Source organism: Muntiacus reevesi, chromosome 11 (assembly GCF_963930625.1).
Source record: "Muntiacus reevesi chromosome 11, mMunRee1.1, whole genome shotgun sequence".
NCBI classification, from domain to species: Eukaryota; Metazoa; Chordata; class Mammalia; order Artiodactyla; family Cervidae; genus Muntiacus; species Muntiacus reevesi.
The window spans coordinates 74,964,047-74,984,738 of record NC_089259.1 but is presented as its reverse complement, the minus strand read 5'-3'; the positions used below and the strand labels follow the sequence as shown (position 1 = coordinate 74,984,738).

The 20,692-nt window shown below is 38.3% G+C and overlaps 1 protein-coding gene across 3 annotated transcripts in view; it reads left to right on the top strand.

The window, feature by feature from the left end:
* FGF14 (fibroblast growth factor 14) overlaps positions 1–20,692 on the top strand; it is a 600,669-nt gene that overhangs the window by 443,889 nt on the left and 136,088 nt on the right. Inside the window, exon 1 of one of the 3 annotated variants that reach the window (XM_065902088.1) lies at positions 238–430. The exons of the other annotated variants lie outside the window; for them this stretch is intronic. Within the exon in view, the coding sequence (XP_065758160.1) occupies positions 238–430 (193 nt within the window). Of the gene's footprint in view, positions 1–237; positions 431–20,692 lie in introns of those variants that run through there. 3 annotated transcript variants of the gene reach the window in all.

Sequence of the window (20,692 nt, the reverse complement as noted above, 5' to 3'; positions counted from 1 at the left end):
ACGCGGCCGCCACCTCGGGCTCCCGCCGCGCCCCGGGCGCATTTGCGCGCCGGGCCCCGCGCTCCGCGGAGAGGGCGATGGGTCCTAGTGGGGACTGAGCGCCCCTGCGCCCTCTCCCCAGCGCTCCTCTCCGCCTCCCCGAGGCCGAGCCGCCGTCTGCGCCTCCCCGTCTCTCTCCGGGTCCCTCAGCTCCCTTCCCTCCGTGCCTCCCTCCTCCGGACCCGGGCCGGGGCCACCATGGCCGCGGCCATCGCCAGCGGCTTGATCCGCCAGAAGCGGCAGGCGCGGGAGCAGCACTGGGACCGGCCGTCCGCCAGCAGGAGGCGGAGCAGCCCCAGCAAGAACCGCGGGCTCTGCAACGGTAACCTGGTGGACATCTTCTCCAAAGTTCGCATCTTCGGCCTCAAGAAGCGCAGGTTGCGGCGCCAAGGTCTGTGCTGGGGTTCCCTGTCGGGAGGCGCGCCCTCGGACCTCTCCCATCTCCCCGCCTGCGTGGGGCCTTTTCGGGCCCCCCTCCCGCCCTCCACCTCTCATCTCACCCCCCCAAGCCCACCCCAAGACAAGTCTCCCTTCTGAGCGCTCCCAGCGCCTTCCGCCCCCGGGAGCTGGGAACCGGCTCTCTGGCAACCTGTAGCCACTGACAACTCCACCGGCCGGGAGCCCGCAGGGTGGCCCGTTCCCACCGCTGCCTCCTTCTCTCCAGGAGCATGTGGGCTGACCCCCAGGGGAATCTATGCTCTCGAGAGTCGAGGCTTCTTCCCCCCCGGGGCGTAGAGTCTGACTCCGGAATGTCGGGGCAGTGGGCGGGGGTTTGGGGGGGAGCTCCCCTAACACCTCGGGGTCGCGCCGGCCGCTTCCAGTCCGCTTGGAAACGCCAGGAATTTCTGGGTCTGGCCTCTCTGGGTTTCCAGTGCTCCCGGAAACCCGCTGGGCTCCCAGAGCTTGGCGGAAAGTGGTGACCCCCGCCGGGCGCTCGGCGGGGGCTGGTGCGAGAGAAGTGAGCGGAGGGTGTGTTTGCCTTGGGAGCCAGCTGAGTTGAGATTGACCAGAAGGCTGCTTAGCGTGCAGCACTGGTCATTGTGAAGTCTCGAGATCGCCTCTTGGGACGAGGAGGGGCGCAGAGTAGGAAGAACGCTTCGGAAAGGGGGTGGGGGTGGCAAAGAACCCCATACGTGGTAGTCTTGACACAAGGCAAAAGAAGCAGTTACTATAGACAGATGACGAGAATAGTTGCCTCATTGGACGTATTTTTCGGGAAACAACTAGTGTCCAGCAAGACCTTCTGGTGCTGCCTTTAGAATAACCGGAGTCTCAGAAGGCGACTCACCCCTGAGCTGGAGCTCAGAGGCTTTTGTTCCTTCTGCTAGTCGCCTGGCCGTCCAGTTGCTAGGGGAGGTTGTCTGGCGAGCATGTGGGATGTTTCCGTGGGAGAAATGGGGCTGGCTTGCTTTTCATCACTAAGTGGGCTCGGCAGGAAACACTGAAGAATGTATTTACGTTAATAGGAGTATATGTTTGCCCAGCACTTTATATTCCCGGTGCCCAGCTGTATTTATTTTAAGTTCCCTGTTGTTCCAAAGATGGGTAAGAGAAGCATATGTTTTAGGTGTGTATCTATGTGAGGGTGTGTGTATCCCACACATTAGCATATTTATGACCAAAAGTTTCAATGCTTCTTTAAACAAAAGCTAGAACTGTATTTTTTTTTTTAAGCCACTCCTTGTCACAGACAGAAATTAGAGTTAGCGGCTCTTAGAATCAAGAAGGCAAATATCTGAGCAGGATCAGAGTGGAAGTTCTAAGGTAGATAAATTATAGAGCTATAAGAAAAGAGACTTCCTGATGAGGAGTTTGGGGACAATGATGTTTTCACACCAGTGTTGAAGCTGTTTAAAAAAATGGACTTTAATTTTCTTCTTTAGCCTAGAGCCCTATCCAACAAACCTGGGTATTATAAGACCAACTGGATTGTTTTAAACGCTGTTGTTCCATGGAGGGTCATGTTATCATGACTTAACCTGTTTGCTTCTCCCCTAATTTCATCTGAATATCTTTTAGGACCCAGCTTTCACCAGATAGAGCTCCAATTCTGCCATCTATTTGGGTAAATAAGCACATTTCTTCTAGATAGAATTATTTTAATATGAACAATGAGGAAAACTTGGTGTGTTTTCTTTAAATATAAACCAGTGGATTATTTTATAAATATGAACAATAAATGTTCTGAATCATATGAGTCATGAAGGAAGGTTTGCTTTACACTTGTGAATGTTAGGATGTGGGTAAACTTTTTACTAGAGAAAAAGACATCTGAGCTGTCTATTTCAATATTTGTAACCCTGACTGCTCCCTTGACATTTGTGAGTTTGCAGTGATATGCAAGCCTCAATGATCTGCAAGAAAAATATATTTGAGGGTACTTTTGCTACCTTATTTTTGATGGAAGAATGGAAAAGAAATAGAATAGAAGGAAGTTTCATCAGGACCTTTTCTTTTATCCTTCTTATATATTTTCTATATAAAGACATATTCTTCAGTGAAGAAAATATAGATAAACCCTTTGAGTATCAGAAAGGAATTATTTTTAATTTAAGCAAAATAAATATTGAAACTATATTGTGTAAATTGTATATTAATATATGATTACATGGTTTTATATTACTAAATATAACTATGCACAATTCTTTTTTAATTAAATATTTCTTTAGAAAATATTTTTAAGCATGTTTACCTTTTCCTCCTGTACTCATTCTTTGCATAGGAACTGACTCAAGGAAATTTTAAAATTCTGATTTCTTGATTTAAAGATATAACTTTTAGGTGTGACACTTTACCATTGTATTTGAAAATTATTAATTTGGCGAATAGTCATTGAATCTTTATAACGTGTCAAGTCCTGTTCTAGGACTTGTGGAGTGTTGTAAAGAACAAACGATTCTTCTTCCATCAGGGAGATTACAGACGTGAGACAGAAAGCCATTGCAGGCAGCAAAGAGCAAGTTAATAAGACATTGCAAAACTCGAGGTCCTGAAATGCGCAAAGAGGGTTGAAGGAGAGAACCGGGGGCAGGGGTGGTGGGAAGGGTACCTAGTCAGAGCCGAGAGACAGGATGGGAGCCACCGAGAGCTACAGGTTGAAGGCTGCCATCTGAGAGAGGATGCCGAGGTTTGAAGAACAATGTGTGTGAAGCCCCTGAATTGGGGATAATCTTAGCCTGTTGGGAGAAGCAGAGGAGGTGTAGAAACTTCAGGTACACTGCCATTTCACGTTACATCTATTTTGTCTGCAGTTTGCTTTTTGACACAGAAATGCAAATACATTTGACATGTTTGCCAACAAAATAAAGAATAGCTTGATATTTTGTCTTTTGGGGAAAAGTAATATACCTATCTTAGATGTAGTGGGTTTTTTTGTCTTTTTAATCCTCCTTTAAGTAGTAATTTATTTAATATAAAAAGTATGACACATTTATTTATCCCCTTTGGGTCAGGCCTTACCTCCCAACTCTGATCACCTCCTGCCCCCATAGGAGGTGGTTTTTGCACCAGTTGAGTTGCTCCTGGAAAGGATAGACATTTGCTAGATGGCTTAGTGGTCGTGGTGGGCACCGCACCCTATCTTACCTTCCAGACTCCTCTCCCTCCACCCGTGCAGTGACTCTTTAGACTCCAAACATCATTCACGGTTCAACCACATGGTTTCAAATCTAAGCACTTTAGTTTGTGCTTGACTCGACGTAGACTCTCTCCCTTCACCTGTTGAAATGATGCCCATTTCTTAAAGCTTGAAAAAAATGCCAGCTTCTCTGAGAAGTCTTCCCTCTTTGCCGAGAAGTAAGAAGAACTCACTTGACACCTCACGCTTGTTGTTTATGCCCAATAATAATTAACACAGCACACGCATTCAGTAGCTTGTAGTAGGGAGCAATGTCTCTGTTTTCTGTCCTCCTGGGCTTTCAGATCTTGGCAGTGTGTCTGCCATGCCCTGGGTACTTGTCACTGCCCTCGAATTGAATTGAAATAAGGAATCTCAATGTGTCCAAAGCTGAAAAAGTGTTTTTGGACCACGGTGCTCTAACTAGACTATTTTAGAAGCAAATATACTTTTCAAATTTTTATATATATATTTTTTTTACTTTCCCTAAGAGTACACATATAATCTACCCTTTTTTTAAGGGATTGGAGTGTGATTACATATTTGCAAGTTATTCTCTGCAAGAATATAAGCAGCCTCACTTTAAGGCTTAATTAGTTTATGAAAATAGATACTTAGAATATCTGTTGACATAGTTAAAGAAAGAAGGCACAAGGAAACCAACAATTTGCATCTAGCTTTATTATTTGGAATATTAACAACAAAAAAGGGAAAACTGAAATAGAACCAACCTGTGATGATGTATATGAACATTATATGTTCATATGGTGAACATATATATGAACATTATATCCTAAAAGTGTTACATTTTTGTTATCAGTTTTTAAACAAAAGAAGAACTTTCATTTTTGTAGGATAATAACTTTTCAAAATCTTTGGTACAGCTAATGCAATTGTGTTTTGAAATCTTCTATATTTCATTTTTTGGCTGTTGTCATATGAGCAAATGGTATCATGTGTCATGTATTTATATGTTTAATCAGTAGTTATGTGGGTTTCTCACTAACACACTTTACCTAACATAAACTAGAGGATGTCATAAGAAATAAGGAATGAAAAGTTAGCTACTGAAAATTTGTTGTCAACTTATTCTGTCATATATATACACACCTATATATACATTTCTTTGCAACACTGTGATAATGAAACCCATCAGCTATCCTAATAAAAGAGCATTGGTCTTCCTTCTTACACGGTACTGTGTAAGGAAAGCCAAGCACACCCGTTCAGAAAATAATCAACAGCAAAGAGTTCTCAAAAGTACACCATCTCGTCTTACTGCTTCTGAGTCATCACCATTGAAAATAAAAAGACAGTCTACTTATTTGGGCTCTTTAGGTCAAAATAAGGAAGGAGTATTTTTCTCCCAAAAGATCACCCTGTTTTACTTTTGGAAGTATATTTTTTTACTTTTCTAGAATGATGTCTGTGGGAGTCTTCCTACCTATCTTTTGATAATACCTGTTGCTAACTTTGATAAGCAGAGTTTTATTACTTATTAGTTTTATTAAGGCAAGACAAAAATTGTATATTTTCTATCTTGAAATGTCTCATTCTTTTTTTTTTAATTTTTTTTATTAGTTGGAGGCTAATTACTTCACAACATTTCAGTGGGTTTTGTCATACATTGACATGAATCAGCCATAGAGTTACACGTATTCCCCATCCCGATCCCCCCTCCCACCTCCCTCTCCACCCCATTCCTCTGGGTCTTCCCAGTGCACCAGGCCCGAGCACTTGACTCATGCATCCCACCTGGGCTGGTGATCTGTTTCACCATAGATAATATACATGCTGTTCTTTCAAAACCTCCCACCCTCACCTTCTCCCACAGAGTTCAAAAGTCTGTTCTGTACTTCTGTGTCTCTTTTTCTGTTTTGCATATAGGGTTATCATTGCCATCTTTCTAAATTCCATATATATGTGTTAGTATGCTGTAATGTTCTTTATCTTTCTGGCTTATTTCACTCTGTATAATGGGCTCCAGTTTCATCCATCTCATTAGAACGGATTCAAATGAATTCTTTTTAACGGCTGAGTAATATTCCACGGTGTATATATACCACAGCTTCCTTAATGTCTCATTCTTTAATGAGGGCTATTCTGTCGAATGCAGGGTTTCTAAGTGAACGATATTATGGAGCTATTACTGAATTGATACATAAAACAATTTGAAAGGCTTTTTCTTTAATTGACCTTGGTTCCTTATGTATATTTTCTGTGATTTGTTATGATTTCAGACATTCTACATTTGCTGAAAGCATCTGAAAAAAAAAGGTTAATACCACTCTGGTGCAATAAATTAGTGTTGCAATATATAAAGTGTAAGACAGCAGAGTAGGTCAGGTAAGATGCAAGTTAGGTTAAGTAAGTAAGACGGTTTGCTTTGGGTTACGTTGGATTCATTGCCTGAGGTGAGTTTACATATATTGAGGAAATAGTACTATTAACTGGTAAAGAAATCCTTTGACATATCTTCAAATATAGAATTTCAGAAGCACCAATTCTCCTCCACCCCCTGACTAGGTTGCCGTTATCAGCTATAGATTTCACTTAATATTTCAAATTAGTAGAATCATTGGTGCAGTTGTCCTACATTTAGCTCCTAAATTCTGTTTTTTCTGTTAGTGATTTTAGTCTATACAGTGTTCCTATAAGAAAGTCATTTTAAAACAAACATGAACCTCCTCTTTCTTCAATGTAAAAGGATATCTCCTAAATTTTATTTACTTAATTTTAAATAATAGCAGACATTGAAAGGGAGTGGTAAATGAATTATATTTCCATCTGATTTATCACTTTGTTCTGAAATCTAGGTTTCTTTCTAGATATAGTTTATATTAATTTCTCTCCAAAAGGTCAGAAATTTTAGCCAAAAAGAACTATGATATTTAGATAGTACAGATTGTATATGATATTTTAAATATAGTCATTTTAGCACTCAAAGGCTAAAAGCATAATAATGGTGGACTCAAAAATATAAGAGACCATATTAAGGGGGTAGATGCAATTTAAAGTCAACTGCACTATGTTGACATGACTACAAAACTAATTTAGTCATTTTATCTACAATGATTCCAACATTCAATTTAAGAAATTGCTATAATTTAATAATTCTATTTAAATGAATATGGTACCATTCACTGTTTCCTAGGGCTGAAAGGCTAGCTGTAAAGCATGGTAGTAGGAATCGACACCTTTTATAAAAATCATTTTATGTTACCACTTTGTCATTCAGGAAAAAAGATTCTTTTCATAAAGCTATATTGTATAAAATATTTTTTATGGAATATGTGTTTCACCCTATGCTTTTACACTTCTTTAATATCAGGTTTAATAGGGACGCGTATGGTATGATGATGGGCAACAACCACTTAAAGTTCAGTGTCTCACCAGTGCCTGACAAATAGCTAACATGCCACAGCATTTATTGAGTGAATGAAAAGTCCTGTATTTCTCAGGATTTGTGAGTAGCAGTGGCATGGAGTGGCAGTAGAGATTAGTATGTACATGGCAGTGACTGTAATTGACTGGGAACTTACTAATGTATCAACAACTACCTATATGACACTCACAGTGTCAGGGACTGCCCTTGTGTAACCATTTACCCTCCCGACAAGCCTGTGTAGCAGGTACACTATATTATCCATCATTTGATGATACACTGAGATATTACCCAACCACCCATTTTATAAATGAGGTATCTGAAACCGAAGAAAAGAATGAGCAAATTGTCCAAGTTCACAGAACATTAAGGTGTGGCACTTGGATTAAAATCTAGGTTCCAGGTTGACTCCAGGGTCCCCTCTGTTAACCAGCACCCAACATCAGTTCTCACATATTTGATTTCATTCCTTCAGTTAGTTGAGATTCATCACTATCTCAAAGGAAACCAAGGCTTGAAGAATTTGTGATTTGCCTTACACATAGCAAGTGACACAACCAAAATTCAAAAGCAAATTTGTCCTTCAATACTCTATCCTTCTCACTACTTTCCACTCTTTCAGTTCTTTATGGCGTTAGCATTAATGGCAGACATTATTTCAAGACACACAGTAGATGCTCATCATAGGTATCTGTTGATTGGATGCATGTGAAGTGAAGGGAAGTGAATGTCACTCAGTCATGTCCAACTCTTTGTGACCCCATGGACTATACAATCCATGGAATTCTCCAGGCCAGAATACTGGGGTGGGTAGCCTTTCCCTTCTCCATGGGATCTTTCCAACCCAGGGATCGAATCCAGGTCTCCCACATTGCAGGCGGATTCTTGACCAGCTGAGCCAGGAAGGAAGCCCTGAATGCATGTAATAATGTGTTATTTACTTTTTAAAACTGAGGGTGCAGGAACATTTGCCTGGAAGTAGAGATTTATTTGTGGGATTTGGGGAAAGAGACCAAAAAAAAAAAAAAAAAAAAAAAGCCGTGTTTTACCAAGCCATTTTTGATATAGGAATGCATCTTTGGTTTTTCCAGCAAGTGTTTGGAAGTGATATAAGTTGATGTTATCTTCTTAATGAATTGCCACATTGACCTGAAATTCTGAAAAGGATTAATTAGGAGGGCTTTCACTAGCATGTAATGACTTTAATGTGAGGTCTTTCATTAATTTTTCATAAATTGTCTCAGACAATATATTTTTTAATATTTCTTATGTCTGTTAAGTTATATTCCATGATAAACTGAAGCAAAGCACCAAGGTTATAGAGTCACAAATTAATCATGAAAATTTCAGACTGTTAGTAACATTGGTTCATTGTCCTTTTCTAATGAGTTCTTAGATCTTCTTAATACCAATATCAGAAAAATGTAATGGAGTCAAGGCTAAAAATTGTTTGTAAATTGTATTATGTGCTATGTAATGATTGCACACATATGAATATTTAAATCTGATACAGCCTTGCAAGTCTCCCTGGAGAAGGAAGTGGCAACCCACTCTAGTATTCTTGCCTGGAGAATCCCATGGACAGAGGAGCCTGGCGGCCTACAGTCTATGGGGTCGCAAGAGTCAGACCAACTTAGACACTAAGCCACCACCACCACCTCAGCCTTCGGAAGTCCCGTTATCTGTTATCTACATATTTTTATTGACACATTACCTGACTCTTCTTTTCTCGTTACCTTGCTTATCACATGGCAAAGCTACACGGTTAACCCAGATGCCCACCTGCTTTGTGCCTGCACCTACACGCCTGATTTTGGCTGAAGAGAAACATGCATTTGCTTGGATTGGTTCTGCTTCAAGTTCACAGTCAGTAACATCAAGTGGGCTCTCGGTACATTTTTAAAAATCTATTTACACTTGAATAGATTATATTTCTTATCTTCTTTCTCTTCAAACATCTTAGACCTCCTCTCCTATCCTCACCATCAACTGTGTTCTTACTTCTGTTTTTCTGAGAAAATAGAAATAATCGAAAATAAATTCCCATATACGCCAAAACTGCTTTTACAAATCTATCTGCTGATCTGTCCACTTTCCCCCTTTTCCTGCTGAACTTGGGAATGAACTCTTAGGGCTCCTATTTCAGGTCAAGACCTCCACAAACTGAGAAACAGAACCTTTCCCCTACTTAGGGGCAAAAATCCAATATTTTCCTCTCTCTTCTGCATCATGTAATTTCTATATCCTACTGTATGATTCTCAGCAGCATATAAATATACTACAATATAGTTCATCTTAGAATTTAATCTCCTCTTGATCACACATTTCTCTCTTGCTATTAAACCAGCTATCTTTTATTGGCAAAACTTAAAGTAACTTTTGTTTTATATTTGTGTTTTTGAATGTTTTAAATATCCTGTTAGTATGACAAAGGACTTCTAAGATAGGGGAAATGGTAAAAGTTTTAGCAATTAAGAGTTTAGGAATAAATTTATAGACAGAGTTCTCTTATCTCTTCTGGTTATTCTCCAAGGGCTATGTAACCACTGGGTTCAGTGGCTACGTGAATATGGTATCTTTTCTCGGGAAACTCTTGAATGTTTGATGGACAGTTGTTTTCTTCAGAATCCAACAATTTTCTCCCTTTTGAAAGGATCTTGAAAATAGAATCTCATTGCTTTATGTCTTTTTATTCCAGCACATGCTTCATGGTAGCTCTTTAGATTTCTGTAAATAATTCCTGCCTAGCCTGGGCTACATTATGCCCCTTAAATATTTGTTCACGGCTTTTTATCCTCCTTACCATTTGGCCAGCTTACAATTGTTTAACTCTGTTAATCTTTCTGCATAAGTAAATGCCACCAGCAGTTTAATCATTTCTGTAGCTTCAATCATTCACTGATTACCTCATCCTTATTCCAGCAAATCAGATCACTGCTGTTTTCGTGAAGAAAATTTCATGCTGAGGCCAACCTTGCTATAGATGGCACTGAACACATCTGCCGTCTCCTTCTCTCTGGGGGTGGGGTCGGGCTTGAATGGAGGGATGGAGGGACTGAACAGATCTATGCAAGTTAGAAGGATCTGTCTTGGTTTCCTACTGGACCCATGAAAGGAAAGCGTAGGGAAAGGAATCAAACCTCTTTACTGAACCTGCTGGAATTTAGGGATGTTGTAATCCCATCTCTTACTTCTCCCAACCTCAGGATATAAGGAGCATTGTTTTTATTTTTGAAGGGCTTCCCTTGTAGCTCAGTTGGTAAAGAAGCCACCTATAATGCAGGAGACCTGGGTTTGATTCCTGGGTTGGGAAGATCCCCTGGAGAAGGAAATGGCAACCCTCTCCAGTATTCTTGCCTGGAGAATCCCATGGGTTGTAGCCTGCCAGGCTCCTCTGTCCATGAGGTCACAAGAGTCAGTCACGACTTAGTGACTAAACCGCCACCATTTTTATTTTTGTGGATGAAAAAAAGTGAGGTAATTTTTCCGGGGACTTCTACTTGGCAGAAGGAGTAACATCTTATGGAAAAAAAAAAAAAAAACCCAAATAATCTCATTGAACAACACAAATATTTGCATGCTGATCTGAATGATACAAGGTGTACATTTTTAGAATGAACTCAGTGTATCTCAAATAAAAGTAGAATCTTCACTACATTCCAGCATCTTACTAGATTCACCCTTGGGATGAGCTAGAACGTCAACCACGAGGTTTGCTTCGCTCTTACTGGTTCTCCGTGTTCTCTCCTGGGTGCTCCGGCAGCCACTGCAACCGGCATTGTGTTGCAGACAGGGTAACCCCCTCACTCAGCTCTGTCTCCACGTTTCCGTCCAATGCGTGGGACACTGGGCACCAAGCTGAACAGAGAGGCAGAGCCTGGGTGGGTTCATTCCATAATCCTTTAGACTTTCCTTTCAGAGGGAGTCATTCCCTGGTGTCTCAGATGGTAAAGAATCAACCTGCATTGCAGGAGACCCGGGTTCCATCCCTGGGTCAGGAAGATCCCCTGGGGAAGGGAATGGCTACCCACTCCGAATTCTTCCCTGGAAAATCCCATAGACAGCGGAGCCTGGCAAGCTAGAGTTTGTGTGGTCTCAAAGAGTTGGACACAATTGAGTGACCTAACACACACACATCCCAGCTAGTGTGGTGATGTAGACGTTTTCCTGGAAGGTTTGGAGTATTTTATGTAAGTCAGACTTTTATATACTTCATCCCCAGAACTTTGCAGTTTGGAAAGTTATAAAAGTAATAAAAGTTGCTGAAGTGTCAAGAATATGTGGTTAATAAGCAAACATTTCCTCTTTCCCTGCTACTGCTGCTGGGCTGATGCAATTTTTATCATGAAAAATGTCCCTGGTACCCAAGTTCTCCCATGACTGTAACCATTTTACGTGCTGGATGGTTCATGGTTGTAGGCTGAAATGAAGCTGAGACTTTGAGGACAATAGTAAGTGCTTTTTGGCAACATCTTTACACCAACGACTTAGTCTAGAGGTAACCCCTGATGGCTCAGATGGTAAAGAATCTGCCTGCACAGGGAGGCAGGCAGTGGGAGACGCAGGTTTGATCCCTGGGTTGGGAAGATCCCCTGGAGGAGGGAATGGCAACCCACTCCAGTACTCTTGCCTGGAGAATCCCATGGACGGAGGAGCCTGGCGGGGTACAGTCCGTGGGGTCAGAAAGAGTTGGACATGGATGAGCACCTAACACTTTCACTTAAACTTCTCATATCTGCATGGGTTTTTCTTCTGCCCCATAAGCAGCCAGGGATTGTACCCCCGGCCGTACACAGCTGCAAACTCCACACATCACACTGCTCTCCGTGGTGTGGTTGGTAATGGGGAGAGTGTAGACTCAACCACTGGGCCTTGGGGCTTCACTATGCCTCTTTTGTCTGAGCAAACTCTGCCAATATTCAGAGACCGCTATGCAAGGAGGAGGCCCGCAAGGTGGTTTGGAGGAATACCTTTTATTGGAATATAGTTGATTTGCAATGTGGTGTTACTTCCTGTTGTACAACAAAGGGAATCAGTCTATACTCTTTTTTTAGATTCTTTTCCCACATAGTGGAGAAGGAAGTGGCAACCCACTCCAGTATTCTCGCCTGAGAATCCCATGGACAGAAGAGCCTGGTGGGCTACAGTCCCTGGGGTCACAAAGAGTGGGACAGGACGAAGTGACTTTCCCTTTCCCTTTTCCCATACAGGCCGTTACCAAGTATTGAGTAGACTTCTCTGTGCTATTGTTGTTCAGTCAATAAGTTGTGTCCAGCTCTGCAACCCCACGGACTCCAGCACGCCAGACTTCCCTGTCCCTCACCATCTGCTGGAGTTCACCCAAGTTCATGTCCATTGAACTGGAGATCTCTGTGCTGAGCAGCAGGTTCCCATTGGTTATCTACTTTACATGTAGTAGTGCAGAGATGTCAGTCCCCATCTCCCAACTTCTTCCCCTCAGTCCCTAGTAATCATATTTCCCTAGTAATCATATTCTGAATCTATTTCTGTTTTGTAAATAAGTTCATTTATACCCTGCTTTTTTTCGGTTCTACATATGAGCTGTATCATTTGATATTTGACTTGCTGTGTCTGACTTACTGAATAATCAGTATGACAATCTCAGTCCATCCATGTAGCTGCAAATAGCATTATTTGGTTCTTCTCTATGGCTGAGTGATGTTCCATTGCATATATGTACCACAACTTCTTTATCCATTCCTCTGTTGGTGGACATTTAGGTTGCTTTCATATCCTGGCTATTGTACATAGTGCTTCTATGAACTTTAGAGTGCATGAATACCTTTTTTTGATTAAAAGCTTTTTTCGCATATACATGTATCTGTTATTTTCCAAATTCTTGTCCTATTTGGGTGATTACAGAATATTGAGCAGAGTTTCCTGTGCTATACAATAGGTCCTTGTTGGTTATCTATTTTAAATATAGCAGTGTGTACCTGTTCATCCCAAACTCCCAATCTGTCCCTCCCCTACTCTTCCCCGTGTTTATCTTTGGAAGAGTACCTTTTAGCTTCAAGTTTGAGACAAGTTGTGACTAAGGCTACTTTTATCACCTCCTCCTTCCCTTTCTCTTTGTGTTCAATTGTGACAGACAGAGAAAATATGTCATATGTATGTGTGTGTCTATGTGTAAATTAAAAGATTAATGTGAGGCTTGCTATGTGATGCAGATATCACATGAGGTATAAAAATGAAGTACTAGGTATGTTCAATTCAAAATTTATATATATATATATATATATATATATATATGTATATGCACACTTAAAATTGATGTGCTTACACATGTGGATACTGAGACAAAAGAGAAACCTGCTTAAGTCTCTACTAAAAGTCAGTTTAATGCATCCCAGTACTTCTAGAACTCAATTTTTCAAACATCTTTTTTGATTTTCCTTAACCAGCCTCATTATGTTTTCCTGGGATTGACATTTGCATAGAATTTTTTTTTAATTCAAAGCTTTGATAAGACCCAGTAGGTACTAAGACAAAATCCATTTGCAAGGAATAAAGTTGCAATGAAGAAATTTGGAAGCAGTGACAAGCCCTTAAATGACACATGTAACTTAAATGAACACATACACAGACACACACACACACACTCTCACTCACACCCATCTCACAACCATGTTCTGCAACTTAAATGGATTGTTATGGTGCCCACAGGAAATGTCAATCTTCAGTTTTAAGTCCATTATGTAAAATTGCACACATTTGTCAGGAGCGGCACATCTTGCCCCTAAATAGAAACCGTGAGATAGTGAGAAAGAGAAGACAAACAGAAAATTGGAAAAGGTAATCTATATGGCAGCATTGGTTGGGCTAGAAAGAAATAAGACCATTGGATTGTAGCCAGTTGGAATTGACTGCAGCACCTCTTTCTTTGGAGGAGAGGGAGAAACACTAAATTTTCACTAAGTTCTCAATTTTAAGAAGCTGAATTAGTCAAACATAGGACTAAAGCTAATGGATTTGTATCAAAAGTGCTGGTTTTGAACGTAGCATAGACTCATGCATTTCTGATTAGCAATCAGCCAGGGAAACTTCAAGATTCTCAAAAACCGTGACAGAGTTTGGAACAGGATAAACAGTCTTTGGTAAAAATCTCAGTAAATAGTAATTTTCCTAGTGAAGAAAGTAATTATAAGTCAAGAGGATTCCTTTGTGCTTCAGGGAGTTGGTTATTAGAGCTTGTATCCAAGGTGATTCCATTTAAACAGTGCTTTATCCACGAGTGGCTTGATTAAACATACTGATTTAATAGATACTGTATCAATATTGGATGCAACATCCTGTTTCATGCATATCCTGCTATTGGATTTCAAGTTGCAGCTAAGGAATTACATAATACAAAAAGGAATTTGTAATACTTGTCTGCTGGGTTTATGTTTGAGAAATATATAAGTTCCATTAATTCAAAATATGCCTGTATACCATAAAGAAAGTCTTAAATGTAAACATTTACCATCAGAAAGCTAAAAATGAGGACAGGACGAAAAAGGACAGAAAAGATAATAGAGAGAGAAAGCCCTCTAAATGTAGAAGGTACAATCATCAAGCAGACTCCTTAAGGTTGAAAACTTATATGCACTTATATGTCTTCTCCTGGCAAAGTGGCTATCTATGTCTGGTCCTCTTTATGCATTTGTTGCCTTGAGTAATTTAAGGGTGTTGCTAAAATAATAAATCTGAGATACTCCAATTGTTGCAAGTAAGTATAAGGCAACCAGTATCTTAACTCACCAAACTTTACCATTATCTACATTAAAATCATAGAAACTCTTTAGACCACATTATGTCTAATTTTAAGTTAAAAAATGGAAACTTATGGATATTAGTATTTTTTCCTGGGTTACATAATCTATACTATAGGAGTAGAAGGATTAAAATCCTATAGTTTTGGATTTCTACTGTAAGGTCTGCTCTTTTATCATATAGCTATCTTTTCCCCCAAAGTTTCTTGATAATGATTAAGCAAAATGTACACAGGACATTCTGTCCCAATTATTGGGACATCATTCCCAATTAGAGAATACTTCCAAGTTTCAGGACATTCTTCCTAACCAGGGTTGGAAGTTACCCATTGGGAAGTGGACAGGAGATGCTAAGAATTATGGTTTTAGTTCATCTTCTCCCATGTTTTCTTTCTCTTCCATGCTTCTGTTTAATTACGGGCAATTCCAACTCCATTTTCTTTTTTCAGAAAGATTTTCTTTCATTACTTCATAAATTTTGCAAGACAATAAAATCCGGGTGACAACCCAACCGAATAAATGCTCTTCCCCAACTTTTGGGAAATACTGTGCCTCTTGCTTTTGTACATCATAAGCTTTTGTTTTTTCAAAAAGGCATTTGTTTTTCTATTGATTAAGAAATCCCCTCAGTATTTCTCATATAACAGTAGAGTAGAAGACTTTTCTCCTTTTCTTCTTTTTCTCAAACACATATGACTTAAAAATTCCTAGAGTTAAACACTTCCAAAGGCTTATTAAATGAACTTTAGGTTGAAGTGTATGTCATCTAATTCTATTTTATAAGTTTTATGGCAGTTTTTACATTTAAAGCATATCTCAGTTTTAGAATCAGTATTTTATTAAAGTATAATACACACATTGAAAAGTGCACAAATAGAATACAACTTAATGAATTTTCACAAGATGAATAATACTCATATAAAGATCACTTGAATCGAGAATAAAGCAATGCCCTTAAAATTCTATGCACATGCCTTTCCAGTTCCAAACATAGGCACTGTGTTGACTTCTAACACATTATAATAGCTTTCCCTGTTTCAAAACATAAAAATACATACAGCATGTGCTTTTTGTGTCTGCCTCGTTTTCCTTCACGTTGTATTTGGAGATTTATTTTTATAATCACTGGGAGTCGTTTATAACATCTGTAGCAATGTCTCCCTTTGTTGTGATAATGATAGTTTGTGCCTTTTCTCCTTTTTCTCAAATACATATGACTTGCACATACAAAACACCCATTTTATTTATATGTAATATATTTTATTGGTCTTTTTAAAAGAAGACACTTTGGGAAAAAAAAGAAGACACTTTGGGATTAGTTGATTTATTTTTTACATCATCTATTTTTTGTTTCAATAGCTTCTGTTCTTAACCTTATTTCCTTCTGTTTTCTAAAGATTAAATTTGCTTTTTTAACTTCTCAAGAGTATAAAGTAGAAGTTCATTGATTTAACTCATTAAGGAATTTAAACACATTTAAGTTATAAATTTATCTGAAAACACGGGCTTGTGAGCGTTTACCTTTGGGTATGTTACACAAGTTGTGCTGTGTTATATATTCATTTTCTTTTCAGTAAAACATTTTCTAATTCCCATCGTAGTTTCTTCTTTTACCTATGGTTATTTAGAGGTGCTTGTTTGATTTTCAGACATTTAGGGATTATCCAGTTTTTTAATAATTATTTGCTAAATTTCTAGGTCAAATCCACTGCAATCAGAAAACAAATGAAAGATGCAGGTTGAAAGCAAAATATTTATATTTTTTGTTTGGCAAGTAGAACATTTTATCTGTATCAATTATATCAAGTTGGTTAATTATATAGTTCAAACTTTCTGTTAAGAATTGATTTTTTTCTTTACTTTTGTCAGTTACAGAGATAGCTATGTTAAAAATCTCCCATATATGACTGTAGATTTTTCTGTATTTCTTTAGCTCCATCAGATTTTGCCTTTATTCTTTATAGGTTAATACAAAATTATTATATCTTACTGGTAGATATATACTTTTATCATAATATCTTGTGTTTTTTTTTCTTGCATTAATGTATATCTTGTTGGCTATTAGGATAACTATACCAGCTTTCTTTGTTTTAGTATTTCCATGGTGATTATTCTTCATATTTTTAACTTTTATATATCCTTATATTTAACCATTGACATCTTAAAATGTAAGTTTATTTTGTTTTACTTTTAGTTTTTGTTTTAAATATACTGTCAATCTCTGACTTTTAATGGGAGTATATTCGGTCTATTTTCATTTAATGAAATTACTGATATAGTTGTATTTAACTGCACCATATTAACATTTGTTTTCTCTTGGTCCAACCTATTCAATATTCCTTTTATTATTGTTTCCTTGTATTCTTTTAATGTGTTAAGAATATTTTCTATTCCATTTCCTCCCATTATTAGCCTGAGGTTTATATATCCATTACAAATATTTTAGTGATTGTCCTGGATAATATCACATTTAATGTTGAGTTAATAGATTTTAATATATAAATTTGAATCCTTCCCACTTTTAATGCAATATTAGAACTTTATTATACTTTACCACATAATCTCTAGTTTTTTTTCTTTCCTACTGTCATGCTTTTATCTCTATGTATGCATAAAACTTACAAGAAATTGTTTTTATTGTTTGGTGCACTCAGTATTTGTTTAGATAATTGTGTTTTTCCTTGCTCTTTATTGCTTCCTACATTTTTGTGTTTCCATCAGGGAGTTTTTTTTTTTTTCCTTTTGCCTAAACAACTTTTTAGTAGTAGTACTATTTTAGTGTAGTCTGTTGGCTATGAATGCTCTCACTTTTCTTTGTGTGCAAATTTATTTTGCCTTTTATTTTAGATAGTGTTTTTACTGATCATAGAATTCTAGATTTGAAGTTACTTTTGTTCGGGGTTTTTTTTGTGGACTTTTTGTTTTATTTATTTGTATTTATTATTTTGAAGTGGACCCTTTTTAAATTCTTTGTTGAATTTGTTACAATATTGCTTCTGTTTTGTTTTATGTTTTGGTTTTGCCTGCGAGGCATGTAGGATCTTAGCTCTCTGACCAGGGGTCAAGCCTGCACACTCTGCGTCAGAAGGCAAAGTCTTAACCACTGGACCCCCGAGGAAGTCCCTGGAAGTTATTTTCTATCATCACTTTAATAGTGGCATTCTATTGTCTTCTAGTTTCCATTACTTCCTCTTGAAAATTCAAGTGTCACCTAATTGTCACTCATTAGAAAAGAATATGCAAAAAAAAAATAAAAAGAATAGAATATGCATTCATTTTTCTCAAACTTTTCAAAAAGATTTTTTTCTTGCCTTTTTTCCCCTTTCTCTTTTATTTCAGCAAGTTTATCTTGCCTAGGTATAGTTTTATTTGTATTTCTCTTGCATGAGGTTTGCAGCACATTTTGAAGCTGGGGTATAAAGTTTTAGGTCAGCTTCAGAATTTCTAAAAATTTTATCCAAATATAACCATTCTCTCACCTTCATTTTTCTAGGACTTAAGTTACCTCAATGTTATTGCTTTTCATTGTCTTACACGTTCTTACTCCTTTTTCCAGACTTTGTACATTTTTATGCTCTCTACTTTAGTTTGCAAATTTTCAAGAGTTCTTTTCCAATTATTTAATCATCTCTTCTCTTTCTGCTAAACAAAAATCTATTGAGTTTTTCTTTTCATTACTATATATTTTAATATATATATTAAAATTTTAGAAATTTCATTGATTATTTCACTTCTCTAGTTAGAGGATTATTTCTTCTCTTTTTTTAAACATATCAATCACAGTTATTTTCAAGTCTGTGTCTGTTAAATCTAATATCTGGAACACCTAAAAATCTGTGTTTATTTTCTGTTTCTCTCATGTATGTTTTAGTATTTTCTTTGATAATTTGGCAATTTTTACTGAGCTTTGAATATTTTAAGTAGAGAAACTTACAGACTGCCTATGATTTTATCTTCCTTGGAGAGGATTTTTTTTTCTTTCTGCAGGTAATTAGAGTAAGGACTGCCAATGCAGGAGATGCAAGAGACTCAGTTTCGATCTGTGGGTCAGGAAGGTCTCCTGGAGAAGGAAATGGCAACCCACTCCAGTGTTCTTGCCTGGAGAATCCCATGGACAGAGGAGCCTGGTGGGCTACAGTCCATGGGGTCATGAAGATTTGGACATGACTGAGTGAGCATACATGCATGAACAGAGTAAGGGCAGAAAACCCCTAATTATTCTAGTAAGAAACACATTCAGAGTGGGTTTTCAACTTTATGTGTATGTATGTGTTAGCTTGTTTGTTTGTAGATAGTATTTTGGCAAAAGAGAACTTTTTATGGGTTCCAGCAGAAAGCCTGGATGTTTACCAAGGCCAGTACTCCTTAGCAAGCCCGGAGCTCCAATTTCTGTCTCTTTAGTCTTGTGGACTACCGAAAGCTCTGCTCTGATTTTCGGTCTTTTTTCTTCCTCTGCTTCTGAACAGCAGATTCTGAGAGAACAAATGAAGGATAATACCGTGTTAATCTCCATGTTTCTTTCTGGGATGTTGGCCCCTCCAGTTCTCGTTGCCTGGGACGCTCTCCAGGGCCTTCAAACGAATTTCTTTTCTTCTCTTCTTTCTCTTCTTTACTTTTTAGAAGTATCTCGCTTTCATATATGATAAATTTGTTCTTGTACTGTTTACTTAGTCGTAACTAGCAGTGAAATTGGTTTCCTCTTTTTAATCCTCACTCACAGAGAAACTGGCAATTAGGAAATACTGTTTTGCTTTCTGGGCTTCCCTGGTGGTTCAGCAGCAGTTAAGAATCCACCTGCCAATGCAGGAGATATGCATTCCATCGCTAGATTGGACAGATCCCCTGGAGAAGGACATGGCAACCCACTCCAGTATTCTTGCCTGGAGAATTCCATGAACAGAGGAGCCTGGTGGGCTACAGTCCATGGGGTCACAAAAGAGTTGGACATGACTTAGCAGCTAAACAGCAAAAAGAAATTTTGCTTTCTGTCCCCCATTTCCTGAATATAGAAAGAATATCAATATCTTGATGAAAGTTGACTGTTGTTGGGATACATAGGTATGATCAACAGTTCAGTTACAAGTGTTCTTATAAGTTGGTTGGTTTTGTTGTAAGACAAATTCTTGACAGTCTTTTTGGTTTATTTCCTCTTTTGGAACATTACCTACTGGCTAAATGTATTTTCAGTTCTAATTTCTAATCAAATCTGGAGCAATGATTATTTTTGTCAATAACTGTTTCTGGATGTAAATCTTTTGCATATTACTTATCATGCTATTATATTGTGTGTATTGCCAACTGTAAGTATTTTAAGGTTTTTTGTTCTATTATAAAAATTGGGTTTTTATAATTGGGTTTTTCATTTTCCAAATTCATTCCCTGGCAGTTGCTAACAGCGAAAAGGATGTAGATTATCAAACTGACTTCCAGAATGTTATAAATTTGTGGACTTGCAAAGAGCAATATAAAAATTTGCATGTGTTCCATTTTAGCTGAGTCCTTGAAGTTTACAAGAAAGATGAAATGGCATATCCCAAGCTCCAGGTTGCTATAACTCCAGGAAACAGTTTTATTTTTATTTACAAACAACTTTAAAAGACTGAAGTCCACTTGACAAGAAGTCCAAATATTCTGGCTTGAATCCTATGGCGTGCTGCAATGCTCATGCTAGCTTGGACCCCACCCTGAACCACCTTGATTTTGCAGAGCTGTGTCAGATTAAGGCTAGGTATTTTTGAATCATTGATTCAGTTGCTCTAATATTCAGTATTTTTATTTGTGAATTAAGTTATTATAATCATATCTATTTCGCTTATCTCATAAGTAAGACTCAAATGAGATAATACATGTGAAAGTGCTTTGTAAACTCCCAAACTC